The following is a 20,187-nucleotide window of genomic DNA, read 5'->3' on the forward strand; positions in this document are numbered from 1 at the left end:
TAATCCACATGAAACCCCTTTCTTTGAGGCAAGGCCATTAGTGATGGAGTCTGAATCAAACTGCAGTCTTCAGGATCGAGCAGGTGAAGCCCAGGGTTTGATTTGGAGTCATGTTTGTTCCTTAGGAGACAGTGATGAGTGGTAAATGCTCCATCCCTGGCAGTGTTCAAGGCCAGGTTGGACGGAGTCTTGGGCAACATGGTCTAGTGTGAGGTGCCCCTGCCCATGGCAGGGGGTTGGAACTGGATGATCTTAAGGACCTTTCCAACCCAAACCATCCTAGGGTTGTAATGGTGACTTTGTGACTACTGCTACATCTGGGTTACACCAAAACCCACTGCTACAGTGGACCACGGGGCAAGCCAGTGTGCAGCCACTACTCTTCATGCCAGTGCTAAAGACCCAACATATTCATGAATAGAAACCCCCTGGAGCCATAACCCTAATCTTCCATCACTTTCTCCCCTTCCAGAGGTGTGCTCCCAGGCTGCCAGCTGATAGATCATCTGGCTTGTTCCTCTGATAATCAATCTCTTTGAACACTTTATTCCCCATTTGTTTGTGGATGCCACGTTGCTGCCTCCATAAAACGGGCTCATAGGATTTTCCCTGCCCCCACGTTGTAAATCGAGGTCCGTCAAATGTACAACAATTTATTACTGACCATTGCCCAGTTTTATGTTAATGTTTGAACATGGCCATAAAACAATTACATCATCTTACCTCTGACCAGCCCTTAAGGCAAAAGGACCTTATAAAACCAAGCTCTGATCACCAGCAAGGCACCTTCTCTTGTGTTGGGAGCACAGAGAGCCTTTCCATCATGAGCTTCACTGGAAAGTATGAGCTCCAGTCCCAGGAAAACTTTGAGCCCTTTATGAAAGCCATGGGTAAGTGCCTGCTTTGCCTCTGCAGGTCCCACTGGTGTTTGGGATTCCAACTGATGCACTGATGATGCAGATTGAAAACATCTCTCAGATTTCCTATTTCTGACTGTCTTCTTGCACTTGTTGGGGTGTTTTTTAATGAGTGTGCATGGAGATGTGATCTCAAGATAGAAAAGAAAGCATCTCCCTGGCTGGTGGCCGAAGGCCAAAGGATTCTGGGTGAAATACATGGCTTAGAGGAAAATGGTCCTAGCAGGGTCTGCAGCCACGGCAGAATGCTGCATGCATGGGATAACCCAGCAGGACCTGGGTGGGTCAGGGAGACTGCAGATCTGCTCCATCAAGCTGTGATATTTCCTTTCCAACCCTAACTCTTATATGATTCTATGATTCTATATTTGAAGGCCAGCAGGACATTGCTCAGCCCATCATGCTGCTGCTCTGCGATGCTGCAAAGCACCAGATTCCACCATTCATCAGAAAAAGCATAGAATCACCATCAAATGGTCTGGGTTGGAAGGGACCTTAAAGCTCATCCAGGTCCAACCCCTGCCATGGGCAGGGACACCTTCCATTAGAGCAGCTTGCTCCAAGCCCCATCCAACTTGGCCTTAAACACTGCCAGTGAAGGAGCAATCACCACTTCTCTGGGCACCCTGTGCCAGTGCCTCAGCACCCTCACAGGGAAGAACTTCTTCCTTATCTCCAACCTGAACTTCCCTGTTTCAGTTTGAATCCATCACCCCTTGTCCTATCGCTGACTCTGATGAAGAGATTGATGAAGAGACAAAAATAGTTGGGGTTTTTAAATGCTTAATGCTGAATGTGGCTGACTACATTTCCATCCGTGTCCATGCCAGGAAATGTGTTCCCACAGGGAATCAGGGGACTGTGCTATTTCTGCACAGTTCCGTGCTGGAGGGGCTCTACCTGTCAGATCAGATTCAGGTGTTTGGAGAAGACTTTAGTGAACTGGTTCTGAGGGACACTGAATAAAAACCCACTTGGTTCTCTTATCCTGCCTCTATTTATTCCATTTTCTCTGTTTGCCAGAGGAATGAAGAAAATCAGGATTCTTTCTACCTGATGCTTAGGCAGGGAGGTATCTGTTCTGCTCCCGGCCAGGTCAGTGAGGCAAGGGAGATGTCTTAGTTCCCACACATCAGGATGACAGCATTTGTTATTCTTCTTCCCCAGCAGACTCAGGGATATGTGATCTTTGGCAATCATCATCATTGCAAGGTTTTTCCACACTGGAATAGAAATCCCTCCAGCTGTGCATCCCCAAATCCTGCCACATTCATTCATTCACTCAGGGGGATTTGGAACTGGATGATCTTAAGGTCCTTTCCAACCCAAACCATTCTGTGATTCTATGATTCAGCAGCAGCAATGTGCTTACTGATGGCTCCAAGGCTGATTTAATGTCTCTTGTTCTTGGGCAGGGCTTCCCGATGAAGAGATCCAGAAAGGAAAGGACATCAAGAGCATCTCAGAAATCGTGCAGGATGGGAAGAAGTTCAAAATCACAGTGACCGCCGGCTCCAAAGTGATGCACCAAGAGTTCACCATCGGGGAGGAGTGCGAGCTGGAGTTGCTGTCGGGGGAGAAAGTCAAGGTGGGTGATGAGCTCCTCCTCTGCCAGGGCTCAGGGACATTAAGTACCCTTTCCAGCCATTCCCTCTGCACTTGAGCAAAGGGAGTGACCAGATTATGGGTGTTAAAGCTGACACAGGGAGAACACCTGAGTGGTTCCGCAGTCTGGTTCTGTCTCTCACAGATTTCATCTGATGGGAAGGGGCTAATTGCTGGAACCAGGTCTGCAGATGTGACACCACTGCCCTGCTCCCTGCAGGTCCTCAGCAAGCCTCTTAGGGACTCATTGCTGAAAGCGACAGCACATTTCTGAGCCACCTTCCTGAGAATGTCAGAGCCTGAGACTCTGAAGTTGCCACCCCTTTGCTTTTCCATCGCAAGCTGCCCAGGCAGCGCTTCTGCAGATGAACCCTTGCCTTTCTAAATTCAGTTTCTCGCATTTCTACTTCTCTTGCCAGTTTGGAAGTCAGCGCTTTAACAACCCATTTGTACTGTGCTTTTGGGTTTTTTCTGACAGCAAAAGGTCTGCAAGATTCAAAGTGAAAAGGGCTGGCTTTCTGTCATGTTGCAACACAAAATATACCCCCACCTTTTTGTTGACTTAAGGGTAGTGCAGGAAAGTCAGCCAAGAGATCATAAACCAATAAATCTCTCCCTTGATGTCCCAGTGACTGGTCTCTGCTAGCTTTTTGCACTGCTTCTGCTGACACTGGGTGAGAGGATTTGGCAAGGTGAGGAGTTATCATCCTCGAAATCAGGCCAGCTCCCATTCATTAGTTTGCAATGGCTCCGAAAACATCAAGACAGCGCTGACAGCGTTATTGCCTCTCACTTCTACCTCAAGAGGAGATGATATTGCAGGAATAGATGAAATCAGGAGGGATGATCACCAAGGAAGTGCCCCAGTGGTCTCTGAGAGCCGTACCTGCTTTGTGTACCGTATCACAACTTCCAGCATCATTGAAGTCCCTTGTGCATAAACTAGGGGGAAACAGCTATTAGAAGAGTTTCACCCCCCATCAATCAGCAGCTCAAGGGCAAATGAACAACCCTTATAGCTGGACAGGCAGAGGAACAGAAATGGTTTTGCTAGGTTATTTATCTGAGTCATTTCAGCGATCAATGACTGCTGCTCTGGAGGTGCTGGTGCTTTTACATGCGCAGCTCCTGAGGGCTATAGACCCAGCCTGTCCCTCCAAGAGTTTTCCAACCATGAGTGAGTCTCTTAAAGCTCCTTAAATAGTTTCCCACCTCGATCAAGACTCCCCCCATTGCCATGCTGTTACCCAGCTCCCTGGCACCCCATCCCAAAGGAGGTTGCTGCGATAGGTGGATGATGGACAGGAGATGACATGTCCCAGTTTTCTCCTTGGGGGTGTGCAGCTCCTCTAGTCTGGGTGCTGCATGAATCACAGAATCACAGGATCCCAAGGGTTGGAAGGGACCTCAAAAGATCATCTAGTCCAACCCCCCTGCAAGAGCAGGGTAACCTAGAGTACATCACACAGGAACTTGTCCAGCCGGGCCTTGAATATCTCCAACGTAGGAGACTCCACAACCCCCCTGGGCAACCTGTTCCAGTGCTCTGTCACTCTCACAGTAAAGAAGTTTTTCCTGATGTTCACATGGAACCTCTTATGCTCCAGTTTACGCCCATTACCCCTTGTCCTATCACTGGACATCACTGAGAAAAGCCTGGGTCCATCATCCTGACACTCACCCTTTACATATTTGTAGACATTGATGAGGTCACCCCTCAGTCTCCTCTTCTCCAAGCTAAAGAGACCCAGCTCCCTCAGCCTTTCCTCATAAGGGAGATGCTCCACTCCCTTCATCATCTTAGTTGCCCTGTGCTGGACTCTCTCCAGCAGGTCCCTGTCCTTCTTGAACTGAGGGGCCCAGAACTGGACACAATATTCCAGATGCTGCCTCACCAGGGCAGAGTAGAGGGGGAGGAGGACCTCTCTTGACCTACTGACCACCCCCCTTCTAATACACCCCAGGATGCCATTGGCCTTCTTGCCCACAAGGGCACAGTGTTGGCTCATGGTCATCCTGCCATCCATCAGGACCCCCAGGTCCCTTTCCCCTTCACTACTTTCCAGCATTTCAACCCCCAACCTGTACTGGTACATGGGGTTGTTCTTCCCCAGATGCAGGACTCTACACTTGCCCTTGTTGAATTTCATCAAGTTTCTCCCTGCCCAACTCTCCAGCCTGTCCAGGTCTCGCTGGATGGCAGCACAGCCTTCTGGCGTGTCAGCCACTCCTCCCAGCTTAGTGTCATCAGCAAACTTGCTGAGGGTACATTCAGTTCCCTCATCCAGGTCGTTGATGAAAATATTAGAGGAGGAGCATCAGCATCAGGGCAGCTTCGGCAGGGTGAAGATCCTTCCTTGTTCCACCCCAAAGCTCATGTGTTTGTGTGATGCTAAGGGATGCCAAGGATATCTGCTCTGGCATATAACGGTACATGAGTGATTCGCAATTAGAAGGGGAGAGAAGTAGGTATGATGCCAAAACCACATCCCAAAGTAAAGATCCTCACCCTTGTTGCATTGTAGCCACCACCAGCACAACCCTCTCTCCTCCTCCTCTCAGGAAAGCCAAAATCACCTGGGAGTAGCTTTCCCCAGGCAGTTTGCCGTAGGGATGGTGGCAGCTCAGTGCAGAAGGAGCAGGACAGAATCATAGAGTCATAGTTTTGGGTTGGAACTGAGATGGTCCCCAGCAATAACATGAACTCCTCTGTCTCCTCTTACCAGACTGTTGTTCAGATGGAAGGTAACAACAGACTGATTGCAAACCTGAAAGAGATCAAATTCGTCACTGAACTCAACGGAGACACCATCACTCTTGTAAGTGTAGAAGAGGACAATGGCTGATATAATGGTGCATGCCGATGCCTTTAGTGTCTGGCCCTGGAAAGCATATAGAGATATTAGGGAGGAGTGGAGATGAGCACTGAGGCTCTGCAGCCAAAGTTATCAGTTGGCCAGGCACTGAAGGCAGTTTTTCATTATAGTCTGATCTGAAAAGTACTCTTCAAGGTGCCAGTATCCATTGCTTAACAAAGTTACATGTAATGAGGGCACATTTTCACCCACCCAGAGGCAGAGGTATGTGTGGGGACCTGGCACTTTTAAAGGAGAGGTGCAGCAGACTGATCCCAGTTGAGGGATGCCAGTTTATCCTTACCTGCTTTGGGGTACTCATGAAGAAATCTGAAATCCAAAGCTTTAATAATTCAGTTTATAGGTGATAGACTGGGAACCAGTCCTGATTGATTTGTAAGAACAGACCTTTTCCAAGTAGAGTTTGGAGGCAAGCACCATGATGATCCTTACGCGTTGTTTCCAATGATTCTATGAAAAGCTGACACTCTCCATCTGTTTTTCAGACTTTGAGCAAGGGAGACATCACCTGCAAAAGGGTCAGCAAGAGAATCTAGAAACCCCACATAAACCGATCATTTTACTGTGTAAAATGTGTCCATTAAAGTAAAATTTGTATTAAAGGCCTTTTCATTATCATCAACCTCTTCACTGTCAGTGCAAAGAGATGCAACACTCTGAAACTCACACGAGCCCTGGTGGAAATCAGGCAACAGGCTGAGACGAGGCTGTGCTGATGTTGGTGAATACACCTTGACAAGGGCATAGGCTCAGAGCCATTGAGTGACCCGCTGAGATGTGCTCCATGATGATGGGCACTCTTCCTGGTGCCAGCATCCTGCTGGGAATGTCCCGGTGGGTCATGCACCCACAACTGCCCTGTCTGAGTGGATGGAGGAGCCCTGGGCAGGGAAAGGGCTCTGTTCCCTTTCCTTACAAACATGGATAAAGTGACAACAAGATGAATGGCAGCGCCAAAGGTTGGGGCAGGTTAGATGGGCTCAAGGAAATGTTGGTGGTCCTGCCTGGAAAAATGCCTTGGAAAAGCAACCAGCATGGAGGCAGTTCAAGTGTCCAAACTGCCATCTCCATCCTAACACCTCTGCAACATGATCTGGACCCTCCATCCCCATCACCTCCCCATCCCTTCTCACCAGACAGTTTTCAGATATCCAAGTGTCTCTCACCCCAAACCACACCTGATAAGTTGGGTTGAACTGGAATTGAACACTTCTTCCAGGGAGAAATACAGGTTATTTTTCTCCTGGTGGGGATGGACACTGGTTGTTCACAGGGTAGACACAGAAGAAGCATCAAAGTCATCCCAGAAACTCTTACTTGGTGCTGCAGGTTGGATGGAGATGTGGTTTTCTGATGCATGAAGGAGAAGAAACTCTTTCTTCTCAGCTGTGCTTGGATGATGACTGGGAATTGCCACTGGGAAATGGGTGCATGGCTTGTGTGGTATACTTAGCTGGGAATATGTTCTTACAACAGCTCAAAGCTAATCAGGATGCTAGGAAAACACAAGTGCTTCCTCACCTCCTCCTGCAACCCCAATACGTGCCATTAAAGGACCAATTTGTCCTCTGTTGCATCTCTCCCATGACTCCTCTCTCCTCAATCTTTGTGTTTCAGGGTGACATAGGGCAAGGGGGAATGGCTTTAACCTGCCAGAGGGGAGACTGAGATGAGCTCTTAGGCAGAAGCTCTTCCCTATGAGGGTGCTGAGGCACTGGCACAGGGTGCCCAGAGAAGCTGTGGCTGCCCCATCCCTGGCAGTGTTCAAGGCCTGGTTGGACACAGGGGCTTGGAGCAAGCTGCTCTAGGGGAAGGGATCCCTGCCTGTGGCAGGGTTGGAACTGGATGAGCTTTAAGGTCCCTTCCAACCCAAACCAGCCTGTGATTCTATGACTGATTCTCACACTGGGAACTGAACCAATACAGATTGTCACACGGGACATCAGATGGCATCTCATGGACAAATGGAAGGACTTAGCTCAACCACACCTAAAAAGCAGATGCTGTCTCCAGCAAATTTATCTTAGATCTGCAGAAACATCAGTAAAATCACTGAGGCATTTCACAAAGGAAAAGCCCTGGGTCTGTTTTCTTGCTGTTCTGCTGAGGAACAGGTAGGGGATTCTTGAACAAACTCATCCCTTTCCATCTCTTGGCTGCCACTGAAGGTGTGGAGCCAACAAGTTGGATTTTGAGATAGATGGGCAGGCAGCAAAGACCTTTTTATCTGGAAATCTAAGCATTGCCCTTAGACTATTCCTTCGCTCCATTGGTTGCCCATTGGCAATATGTCCATTGGCAGCTGATCCATGGACTATCCATATTTTGCCTAGTGCAAAAAGGATTAAACACCTGTCTAAGCTGAAAGGCAGCGCTGGAACGCATTGGAGTCCCCAGCTCACTGCTTCTTCAGCTAGAGCGATGAACACAGACAGTGCACCGCACCAGTGTAACTGGCTTCTGGCATGGAGTCATCCCCTGTCCATCCCCTGCCATCACTGCAGTCCTTTCCTGGCTTTTAGCTAAGGAGACTCATATACCCTTATTAATTTATCCTGATGTAGGAATTCCACCAAGTCTCACTTACAAAGTGCCCACAGTTTGATGTGGCACCAATATCAGCTATAGATGGATTTGTCAGCAGTTCTTCATCAGAAAAACACCACTTTACACAAAACACCATCTGTGGGTCTTATTCAGTTTACACTCACTGCCCACAGGCATACAAGACACATTTTAGAATCACCTTTCTACTTATACCATCCCTCGGGCAACCACCCATGGACATCACGGAAAGAAATGATGTTATCACAAGGAAGCAATGGGAAAAAAAAACCCAAAACACTTAGGAAAGAATCCATTAAAATTTAACCAAGGATTTCAGGATCAGGACTTGTGCAGAGAGAAACAGGCCTCCAATGAGAATGTAAATCATTTTATAACAGGGGGTTTTGCTTTGATTTTTAATGCTAATGGTAGAAAAAAGATGTTGTTTCTGCTAAGATCTCTTCTGCTTTGAGCCCTCAGAAGATGTTTCAGGACTCTCTCCCAGCAGCCCATGCTGTCAGACTGGTGCCACTGGAAACGATACTCATGGATATATCACATATCACATTCCCAGTGATTGGAGGTGCCACAGGTGATGTTGTGCCACGGGCATGAAATCTGTGTCAAGCTCAGGGTTTATTCCTTCTTGTGGAAGAGGCCTGGTGAGGTCTCATTGCTGGGTTCAGGCATGACTTGAATCTTTTGGTTTTTGAGGGCAGCTTCCCTCATCTTGTAGTACATGAACTCATTCTGCTGGAACATGCGCAGCTCCATCTCCGTCTGGACACGCATGACCTGAGGGACACAGGAGGTAACGATCTGTGATCAGGGGATCTCGAAGCAACTGAATAATACACTGCCTAAAAATGGGGACCATCCAGGGCAGTTGGAACTGGATGATCTTAAGGTCCTTTCCAACCCAAACTGTTCTATGATTCTATGTTGTAGGCCATGTAATGACTGAAGCCGCTTACTGCAAATGTCCCACCAATGGGACCAAAGCTAAATGGACACAGATATCCATTCTCCAGCCTGGTTGTCTGTGTAATGTGAAGGTACCTGCACCCAGCTATTCCACATGCTGCTGGGAAGCCTTACGGTCCCAAACATGATGCAGGACCTAGAGGTGATGCTGTGCCAAGCCAAAGAGTGAATGTGCTTCCCATTCATATCATGGGGCTGACCCTTGGTGTGACTAAGCACCGGAGTGGGAGGCACCTCATGTGGTGGAGGAGGAGGATGCTCAGCCCCTCTTCAAACACATTTGCACCCTCTGGATTCACCATAAGCAGAGTCATTCCTAGTGCTGCATCAGAGCAGAGGCTCAGAAGGGATTTTAGGAAATCTTTTTATACCTGTCTGAGTTTATTCAACCCTTGGTTTAGGAGCATAGAGATAAGTGCCATACATCCACTGTCTTCCAGTGGGAAGGGAAATAAGTACACAAATGGAGGTGTACATAGGGAAACAGTCAAAAGACAGGTTGGCTTTAGGTACTAGGTACTCATTTTTCTGGTGATATAAAATTGCTCTAATGAAGGTAATAACTCCATTATAATGGTGACTAAGACACCAATAAAAGATTTCATTTGGTATTGTGTAATTTTTTGGCTAATAAAAGAGAATGCTATAGAGCAAACAGGTCACATTGGGTGAGTTAAAGGCTGAGGAAATGATAGATCCCCAGCTGCAATCACAAACAGTTCCTCATATCTGAGCAGATGCAATTCCCTGGGATCTGCAGCTCTTGACCTAAGCTAGCAAATACACCTACCAGTCATTTGAAGGAAAAATACATTGCAGCTTAGAAGGACCGGGGAGTGGTAAATAAAGAAGAATGGACACTGATAAAGAAAATCAGTTGTTAAACTGGGAACCTCTACCATATGTACTTTGATATAGTCAGATTGCAATGCCATCCACCTGAGAGCAGTGAAATCAGGTTGTTTGAAGAATGGGAGGCTCTGTCCTTGGGCACAGCAGTTTCAAAGGAGATTCAGAGGCTCAGTGGTCATTTTTAATGTATGTCCTGGTGTAGGATTAAAGCTATTTTTCAGGGGTGAAAACAGACACATATTTCTCATCAAACTGTGACACAATCTAAAGAAAACCACAGCGTTAGTAAGAAGTGGCTGGTGTTGATGCATCTCTCAGCTGTTATGGATGAGTCGTTCATATAGCTTGAATGTAATTTTGCCCAGATAGACAGCAGAGATAACATAAAGATGACACCTACCTCCAGGTCTTTGGTAATTGGGTGGGAAGGTCCATGGGTTATCAGGAGAATGGCATAGGCTTTACAGATCAAGCCATGCCCAGCCTCAATGAGGCCAGCATGCCAGTGGGTGACTCCTGCCCGCATCACGGCCATCCCCAGCTGCGCGTTGTTGGGATGGTATATTTTCCTGGAAAAACATTGAATAATGTGAGTTCATGAAAGATCCGGGTTCCCAAATGTTTGTCAGGGACATGTGTTTGCCAAAAAGAGCTCACGGTTTACTCAAGTGAAGAGCCTATTGCATTTGGTGCCACTGAATTGTGCTGCCCTGCTTAGAAAGGGACAGGCACGAGTTACATGAGGGCACAAGTTATATGAGGACATGAGCTGTTGTGGAAGAGGGTGAACAACCTGCAAACAGGGAAGCTGGAACCTAGGCTGGAGAATGCCAAGCTCTTTCATTCCATATTATTTCGGCAGAAACAAAACCTAGATCTGACCAAAACCTAGATCTACAGCCCAAATGGCACCAACTTCACTTCGGTCACTCAATGCAGTCCCTAAAATGATTATGCAACAACCAGCAGCTTCTCATTCGAAGTGAGGAGAGAAATAGGTGGTTCCAAACCTACAGAAATACCCATTTCATGCCTGGAGATGCATCTTTTCCTCTGGGGACTGTCAGATCACTCCCCTATGGTCAGTACCTGGGGTGGGAAAAATGAAACCTGCCCTCTACATCCCACTTTAGAAGCTGAGGCAGAGTTAGAAGCTGCTTGGACTTACCTGCAAACCTGCCTTCAAGGGCTTATTTGGCATACTGAACTGGCAGGTCTTAAAGCAAAGAAGGGAACTGGGAGGGAAGCAATTTCCTCTGGCATTCAATTAGCTTGGTGCCAGTGCTGGGACATGAAGTGGCTTGTCAGGCCTGCAAGCCAGGGAGGTGACTCTGTCACCCCTCTGAAACAGAACAAAGTATCACAGGCCTTTTGGGGTAGAACTGACTAAAATGACAAGTAATGGGTACGAGATGCTTTCAGTAAGAAGGTGAATAAGATGATGAAATGGACTTTTCTCTTTTCCCTATAGTTTCCATTATTTTTTAATTTATATTTTTTCCCTATCTAATACTCATCAGTCCTGTAGTAAAATCTCAGTAATAATAAAGCACATCACTTTTATTGCAAGGTTTTCTCTGGATCTACTTGAACTAAGCCTGAATTTCTTTATTCTCAGTGAGCTTGTGCCACAGGACCTGGGTATACTAATGAGCCAAGCCAAAAATCCATGTATTATTCAAGAGTGAAGGGATATCTTTAGTGACAGCCATGTGAAACAGCTTCTGTTTTCTCTGCAACTTCTCCTTCCTGCAGGGTGCAGGGGAACAGACCATCCCCGGCAGTGGCAACCTCTGTCCTGCACCCAGGCTCATGTCTTGCTACCAGGGCAGCCCTGAGATGCTTCCAAGACAAAACAGAAGATGTTCCAAAACCATTTGTCAATTACAGTTTAGTAAATGAAGGTGTTTGGGAGCTCTTGTCTATTTAAGAAGGGGTCTTCCTCCATCTAGTGATATAATCAGGTCCTACTGTGAATGCCAGAACTGTTGCCCTAATGGGAGGAGACTAAGAAATTCATTCCTATAACACGCTGCTTAGCGTTGTATAACCACAGGAAGCTGCCAAAACCAGGGCACAGACATACATGTAGCCATCCACCATCTTCTTGGCATAGTCAGCTGCTTCCTCAAACATCTGGAGGTAGGAGAGCACCTCGGAGGCAATGCTGAGGATCCTCAGGAGGTAGATGTTCGTGTCCCCCAGCACAGGCTCCTGTTTCTTCAGGCACTCTCGGCACATCTTCACAACCTGCACCCAGAGGAAGCAGGGAGATGAAGGGCAACTTTAGCCTCAAAGCTGTCACACCAAAGCCCTGTGGGTTGCATGGTCCATACCACTCCTAGAGGCCAAGTCAGCCCCTGTGAAGGTTGGGGAAGAATGCATATGCTTTGATTTGTTGAAACAGCAATCTATCAAAGTGATTCGTGCTCAAAGCTTTGCCTTTCAGGGTTACATTCATAAAACTGGTGAAGAAAAAGCCTTTCTCTTGTTCTCTTCTCTGAAAAGAACAATTAAATATTTCCTGGGTAAGCAAAAGAGGGAGAAAGGACAAAGGACACCCTTTGTCCTTGGGGCCTCTGCTTTGGGTGGGATGTGAGTCTCCCACACCACATACCCGTCCTCATCACCCAACAGATGAGCAAGATGCAGGAGCCAGGAGGTGAAAAGGACATCAACACAGGGAAACTGGTTGAAAGGAAGAAGGCAGAGAGTTGTGGTCAGTGAGGCAGAATCTGGCTGGAGGTCTGTGACTAGTGGAGTCTGTCAGGGGTCGGTGCTGGGACCAGTGCTGTTTGATATTTTCATCAACGACCTGGATGAGGGAACTGAATGTACCCTCAGCAAGTTTGCTGATGACACTAAGCTGGGAGCAATGGCTGACACACCAGAAGGCTGTGCTGCCATCCAGCGAGACCTGGACAGGCTGGAGAGTTGGGTAGGGAGAAACTTGATGAAATTCAACAAGGGCAAGTGTAGAGTCCTGCATCTGGGGAAGAACAACCCCATGTACCAGTACAGGTTGGGGGTTGACCTGCTGGAAAGTAGTGTAGGGGAGAGGGACCTGGGCGTCCTAGTGGATGGGAGGATGACCATGAGCCAGCACTGTGCCCTTGTGGGCAAGAAGGCCAATGGCATCCTGGGGTGTATTAGAAGGGGGGTGGTCAGTAGGTCAAGAGAGGTCCTCCTCCCCCTCTACTCTGCCTTGGTGAGGCAGCATCTGGAATATTGTGTCCAGTTCTGGGCCCCTCAGTTCAAGAAGGACAGGGACCTGCTGGAGAGAGTCCAGCGCAGAGCCACAAAGATGATGAAGGGAGTGGAGCATCTCCCTTATGAGGAAAGGCTGAGGGAGCTGGGTCTCTTTAGCTTGGAGAAGAGGAGACTGAGGGGTGACCTCATCAATGTCTACAAATATGTAAAGGGTGAGTGTCAGAATGATGGACCCAGGCTTTTCTCAGTGATGTCCAGTGATAGGACAAGGGGTAATGGGTGTAAACTGGAGCATAGGAGGTTCCATGTGAGCATCAGGAAAAACTTCTTTACTGTGAGAGTGACAGAGCACTGGAACAGGTTGCCCAGGGGGGTTGTGGAGTCTCCTACGTTGGAGATATTCAAGGCCCGGCTGGACAAGTTCCTGTGTGATGTACTCTAGGTTACCCTGCTCTTGCAGGGGGGTTGGACTAGATGATCTTTTGAGGTCCCTTCCAACCCTTGGGATCCTGTGATTCTGTGAAACATCACCCACAGCTCGACGTGGCAAGTGTCATGAGTGTCCTGTCTCTCTCCCAGACCACTGTCCTTCTTTTTATGAGGCCACCTAACAGAGCTGACTCGTTACACTCACCCTTTAACTCATGGTTTTTGCCTGGAAGGCACTTGGTTTAACACCTGTGTCAAATGGAGGTGCTGGAAGTCACTTGAGTCTCCTTGCATCATCACTACAATATAAATCAATCAGCCTGGGATGCTGTCTCAGGCACAGTTGTGCTTTACATAGAACAGAAACCAGCGTCAGCTTTTGCAATTTGAGCTGACAAGAGGGCAGGAAGCACATGGGGATGTTCAGGTTGCAGCAGTGGAGGTTTGTTTCATCCTTAAATCAATGACATAGAGCAGCAAGACCTGCTTTCCCTGGCAGTGCATATAAAGCAAGAGAACAAAAGCACCAGGACTCACCTCGTGGTAAAGTCCCTCTATGCGGGCCTTGTTGATCTTCTCCAGCGTGTCCTTGGAGAACTGGACCACTTCCTTCACTGTCTCTGCAGAGGGCTGGGGACAATGTTAGGAAAGCCAGTGAGGAAAATGCACTGCCTGACACCTGCCAAAATATCCTGGTTTAAGGGATGCTTGGTCCACAGTCTGGGAGCCCAGTGCAGCTCAGCAGGACGCTTCCCGCATCACCTTCCTGTCACTGGTTGTGTATATCAGTGTGCCTCTCAGATCCCTCCAAGATAAGGCTGAAATGGTCCTGCAAGAGCATATTACCATGCTTCTTGTCATGATAATGTCCACGCATATCTGACATGCATAACTGCGTTCCTCAACTCTTTCCCCTACTTCTCTCCCCTGGAAAAGGGACAGAATTCATCTTGGACCTCGGATGTCTCTCAAGATGCCAAGGAGGCTGTGAAAGCCATCAGTTGGTGTGTATCAGGAGCTCAATTTCAATGCTGAAATGTAACATTATGATAACCAGCTCCATCATTCATCTTCCTCTTTTCTAAGCCTTTCAGATTTGCATTTTCAGACTTTTCTTGCTACAATGACCTTTGGTTTTGTAAGTAGGAAATCTGAAATCAGCCCAGGACTGATTCCAAAGGCTTGCAGGAAGAGCCTCATCTGCAGACATGCAATAGAGCCAGAGCACAGGAAGGACCCAGCAGCTCAGGAAGCACCTTTGGGTGCGCATCAAACGCAGAGACCCAGTGTTGCAGCAAAGGATGCAGAGATTTGGAGGCAGGATCATAGGACTGTCCTGTTGGCCTTTTAACACATCTGGTCAAACAGATTTTTGAGGAATCTGTGAAATTCAGCTATATGGGATAACCTCTTGAAAGTTTAGCATGAAAGGAAAACCAGTAGCTTTTCAGAGCCATATACCCTCCCCCCCCATCCATTTATGGGTACATACGTCTGTGTCATGATGTGTTATTCTATATTATTAGACTGAAGCTGTCATAGCTAACCAGATTTTGGCAGCTGTTTGGGTAGCACACAGGGTGTCCTAGAGCACAGAGCACACTCAAAGGCAATGTTAACATCAGTGCAAATCACATTGCTATGCTGTGTGAGTAAAGACTCCCAGAACAGGTACTTTAAACAGCATTTTCATTGTGGCTTTGTCTAATAAAGATCCTCTTTTGCTCTTACTAGGTCCCTAAGTCTGTTGCCATTATAAACAACGGGAACGTTCTCCCAAGTTACAAGTGATACCACAAGAGGAAACAGGCTCAACCTGCACCAGGAGGGTTCTAGACTGGAGATTAGGAACAATTTCTTCACAGAGGGTGGCCAGGCATTGGAACAGGCTGCCCAGGGCAGTGATGGAATCACTATCCCTTGAAGTGTTCACACACTGTGTAGATGAGGCCCTCAGTGACATGGGTTAGTGGTGGTCTTGGCAGTGCTGGTGTAAAAGTTTGACTGGATCTTAAAGGTCTTTTTCAGCCTAGTTGATTCTATGATTCCATGATTCCATGATTCCATTTGGAAGGGATGAAGGCCCAGAGGTCAGAGCGGCTGTTGAGGATGTAAGCTGTCAATCCCGCATTGTTTCCATGCAGCTGTGAGTGTTGCTGCTCTCAGGCACATGAGCCTGGATTCAGACAATGCGATACAGCCATGCTCTGCAGATGAAGTCAGCCTGGATACTCACTGTCTGTGCAGGGAGTGTATTTTTAATAGCTGAAATCATGCACCTTGCATAAATATAGGCTTTTCCTGCATGAGCACTTCAGATGGTGGAGAACATTTGCCCAAGAGTGCCTGTCTTCCCACTGCATGCTGCAGAGCAGCTCTAATGCTCACAAAAAGGGGATGGTGCATCTCAGAGCTCAGTCGGACTTGATAGCAAGTGTTCTGTGAGAGCTTTATGCCATACATTGGAGGAGGTGTTAGAAAATACTTGTACAGAAAGTCAGATAAAAGTGCTTCTGCATCATAAGACTGAGCTCTGGACCAGCTTTACATTGCAAGTGAGGCATTTCAGTAGTCAGAGTTAGCTGTAAAATGAAGCTTGATCATTTAGCATTAGGATTATATAGCAGGGTCTTCTGTACTAAAAGGGAACCTGACCAGAAAATAGTCTCCTCTAGTCCCATGTTCTGTCTCCTATGGGAGCTTCCTGATATCCATTTGATCCTGTTTCTCCAAACCTTTATCAAGTAAAGACTTACACTCTGCAACATATATTGAGAAACTGAACATGAGCCGGCTTCAGTGTGCGCTCGCAGCCCAGAAAGCAACCGTATCCTGGGCTGCATCAAGAGGAGCGTGACCAGCAGGTCGAAGGAGGTGATCCTGCCCCTCTGCTCTTGTGCGACCTCACTTGGAGCATTGTGTGCAGTTCTGGTGTCCTCAACATAAAAAGGACATGGAACTGTTGGAACAAGTCCAGAGGAGGCCACGAGGATGATCAGGGGAGTAGAGCACCTCCTGTATGGAGACAGGCTGAGAAAGTTGGGGCTGTTCAGCCTGGGGAAGGTGACTGTAGTTATAGGACAAGGGGTAACGGGTTAAAACTTAAACACGGGAAGTTCAGGTTAGATATAAGGAAGAAATTCTTTACTGTAAGAGTGGTGAGGCACTGGAATGGGTTGCCCAGGGAAGTTGTGAATGCTCCATCCCTGGCGGTGTTCAAGGCCAGGCTGGACAGAGCCTTAGTGTGAGACATCCCTGCCGATGGCAGAGGGGTTGGAACTGGATGATCTTAAGGTCCTTTCAACCCTAACTATACTATGATTCTAGTCTATTATTCTATATCCATCCTGACTGACACCTGTATGAGAGAAAGCACACGGGACTGAGCTTGGCTTTCTGGTAACTGTTGAGCTGGAGGCTAGGGCTTTTGCACTCCTCTCCTGCTGGCAGTACTGGTGTGAGGTGATGGTTCCTCATCCCACCTTTGCTGTTTGATCCTGCCCCACAGCAGCCCCTAAGCAGTACTCTCTGATTCATTATGTGACTACTCAATCATGCAGATCAATGACTTGATAGTAGACTAAATTACCCTGCCTTGCTTTGCCTGCCCTTATACACTTCATAAAGCCTCCAGGAGTAGAAATCCCCTAAGGTAACACTGCCACAGTGGACAAAAAAATACCAGCAATTATATCCTTGGGCCAAGGATGGTTCCAAAAGGAACCAAAAAGTAACTCTTGGAGCTACCAGGATGCTCATAAACTGGAGTTGGTGGCCAAGCAACACATCCCACTGCCACCAGCAAGGCACAGACTTACAGCCTCCCACTCCATGACTTGTGAGACCTCGAAGGAAAACACAACTTACCTAAAAATGAACAGTCAAACATGTCAATTCTTCACAGTCTGCCCACAGCAACCATGCACAAATGTCAAGTGATGGCACCTGAACCTGTGACAGGCTTTTGCAAGGAGGGACTGAAAGCTGAGGGTTCCCACCTTCCTGTGATGCTACATGTGTTACGAACCATACAGCTTCAGTAGTGCTGTTTAGCCCTAACACCATGAATCACCTGCAACACATTTTCCCTCCTGCTGTTCAAAGCTCGGATTCCTCTTGAGATCCTAAAAAAACACCCCAAAATCTAAACCAGCATTTTTCTCAGCTCTACACCTAATTTCTAATATTTTAACATTCTGCCCAGTGATGGACTTTAAGTTAGAGCCAAAGGCAACTTTTGTGGGCTTTTTTAAATTAAAAACTGCACTTACGTTGATAACAGGGATTATAGAATCAGAGAATGGTTGGGTTGGAAAGCACCTTAAGATCACCCAGTTCCAACCCCTTGCCATGGGCAGGGATGTCTCCCACTAACCATGAGTGACTAACCATGTCACTCAAGGCTCTGTTCAGCCTGGCCTTGAACACTGCCAGGAATGGAGCATTCACCACTTCTTTGGGCAACCTGTGCCAGTGCCTCACCACCCCCACAGTAAAGAACTTCTTCCTTATATCTAACCTGAACTTCCCTTGTTCAAGTTTAAATCCATAACCACTTGTCCTCACTAAAGTCCCTGATGAAGAGTCCCTCTCCAGCATCCTTGTAGGTTCCCTTCAGATACTGGAAGGCTGCTCTGAGGTCTCCACGCAGCCTTCTCTTTTCCAGGCTTGTCTGTGCATGGTGGGTTTGAACTGGTGTTGTGCTCCATGGAGGTTCAGTTCCATTCTCACTTTTTACATTGGCACTAGGCAGGCTTCTACCAAAATCTGACTCTGTTCCTATTGAGTGTGCCCCTGGGCTGAGGGACCACGGCCACAGAGACACACAGAGACACAGCCACCTCTGGGTTTGGACACAGCAAGACAACCCATACCTTGCTTTCTCCCTGCTTCACCGCGAGCATCAGGTCATCCTTGATCTGCTTCTTGCAGTGCTCACAGGCGCAGTCGAAGTAATACTGCTTCTTGAGCTGCTTCCGCCGCTCCTCGCTCACGTTGAGGAAATCCACATAGGAAACAGACAGCTCATCCCCTGGAGAAATCTTGCTCAGTGCCCGCAGCTCGATCCTGAGTGCAAAGGAGATGAGATGTGCACTGGGAGAAGCAACTGAAGCAAAGGTGCAACCACAGAGTTGTCTGGGACAAGTCCTGCCCCAGCCTTGCAGAGCTCTTGCCCTTAGGTGTGCTTTAGCTCTTCAAGGAGGCAATGCAGAGATGGACAGCAGTTAGGTGAACTGAATGCAGAGGAAAAACGTGGTCGCACCAGTTTCTCCTGCCCCTCTGCAAGTCTCTGGCAGGGATACGTAATGATCTGAGCTATAAACAGATTATGGTCCATTACTGAACTGAACATAGACATAAACTTCTGCAGGAGATCAGCAGAAGAAATCCCTACGATCAGTAATACCCAACAAGCCTTGTAAAATGCTGAGTTTGGACTCCAGGTCTTTTTTTAAGTACAGCTTTGCACATTCCTGGCCAGACTCCCAGATCCCAGGCTGTGCTGCCTTCGGGATCGTTTTCACTCTCAAAAGTTAAGACAAATTCCCTCTAGGTGCTGTATAAGAGATGCATTCACCCTGTTCATGCTTCTCTACATAAAAGCTTATAAGCAATTCCCTGGAAATCATCTATTTTTGAATAGCTCATTTGATCTGATGCTACTATAAACCACAACTCAATTGCCAATTTGTGTTACTAAGCCAAAATCCATGCCAAGCCCTTGATGACAGGCTTTTGGAAGGACAGACCTTTACACCTAACTTTCTCTCATGTCATTCCCTGCAAAGGTCTTAAAAAATGTGGATACTTGCTGTTCCACTCTGAGTTACTTTGGGCCATCTCTCAGCAATTTGGCCATACTGGGAAAAAACTCCATCAAATACAACTGTGAGGTGTTACTTCTGTGTCCATCTACTCCCCCATCTACTAGTGACTCTACCCATGGTTAGAAATAATTCACTGCACTTGAGACCGGTGATTTTGGGCTCTCTGCTCAGACCCATTAGTTGGTTACACAGATTTTTGCAGGTAGGAATACTTACAGGTTATCAAAATGAAGGCAGTCCCATGGTCTGATCTCCCACCCTACTACGTGGTCCATCAGCCCTGGGACTCCCTCACTGTGGACAGCATGACTTGATCTTCCTCCTGCTGAGCTCAGCAGTGTGTTTGATGTACACAACTTCTATGAGATGTACCTCAGGGGAGCTGCTGTCGCCCACTCAAACATGAGATGCTTTAGATGGAACCGAGTGAATGTCTCACCGAAGGCATAAGTGGCATAGGACTCAAAGGTCTCACCACATGCATTAAACATAAGCCTTTTTTTGGAAGGACACGACTTTTTCTGTGTGACCATATTTCTGCATGATCACATTTCTGCATAGGAATTGGTAATTCTCTTGTAATTCCCTTTTCATTCCCTTTTCATTCCTATTACAAGCTCTTAGCTCCAAGGGCTTAACTCAGAGCTCTTCAGCTGTGCTAAAGCTGCTGTGAAAACTACTCTCTGAGGCTGGTCTTACCCTTCTGTGGGTGTTAGATCATACCAACAGCATATTTCATACAAAACTTATCACTAAGCATGCCATCGTCGTGAAGGACAGCTCTTAAGTTATGTCACAACCACAGGAAAACGACAGCTGGAGAAAGAAGCAACCTGCTACTCAAGGATAAAGTGCATGGAAAAGAGCAATTCCCATCAGAAAGGTTGATACATACACACATTCCTGTTCACACTCGACGGGATCCTCGTTAAAGTGAGT

The 20,187-nt window shown here is 47.3% G+C and overlaps 2 protein-coding genes across 3 annotated transcripts in view; one reads left to right on the forward strand and one right to left on the reverse strand.

The window, feature by feature from the left end:
* Nucleotides 1-823: 823 nt before the first annotated feature.
* On the forward strand, nt 824-5,368 carry FABP1 (fatty acid binding protein 1; the record flags this gene model as incomplete). The annotated part of the gene is made up of 3 exons (XM_080638265.1): nt 824-890; nt 2,333-2,505; nt 5,249-5,368. 3 exons carry the CDS (start codon nt 824-826, stop codon nt 5,366-5,368), a joined length of 360 nt encoding a protein of 119 aa, XP_080494391.1.
* A 3,213-nt stretch (nt 5,369-8,581) lies between these two features.
* Nucleotides 8,582-20,187, reverse strand: part of SMYD1 (SET and MYND domain containing 1) — a gene marked incomplete at both ends in the record, with an annotated part of 28,347 nt that continues 16,741 nt past the window's right edge. For both annotated transcript variants that reach the window (XM_080632571.1, XM_080632570.1), the window contains 5 exons: nt 8,582-8,740; nt 10,182-10,350; nt 11,868-12,031; nt 13,958-14,050; nt 18,295-18,487. In XM_080632571.1, the coding sequence (XP_080488697.1) occupies nt 8,582-8,740; nt 10,182-10,350; nt 11,868-12,031; nt 13,958-14,050; nt 18,295-18,487 (778 nt within the window). The remainder of the gene's footprint in view (nt 8,741-10,181; nt 10,351-11,867; nt 12,032-13,957; nt 14,051-18,294; nt 18,488-20,187) is intronic.

Source organism: Psittacula echo (genome assembly GCF_963264785.1).
Source record: "Psittacula echo genome assembly, chromosome: 1".
Taxonomy (NCBI): Eukaryota; Metazoa; Chordata; class Aves; order Psittaciformes; family Psittacidae; genus Psittacula; species Psittacula echo.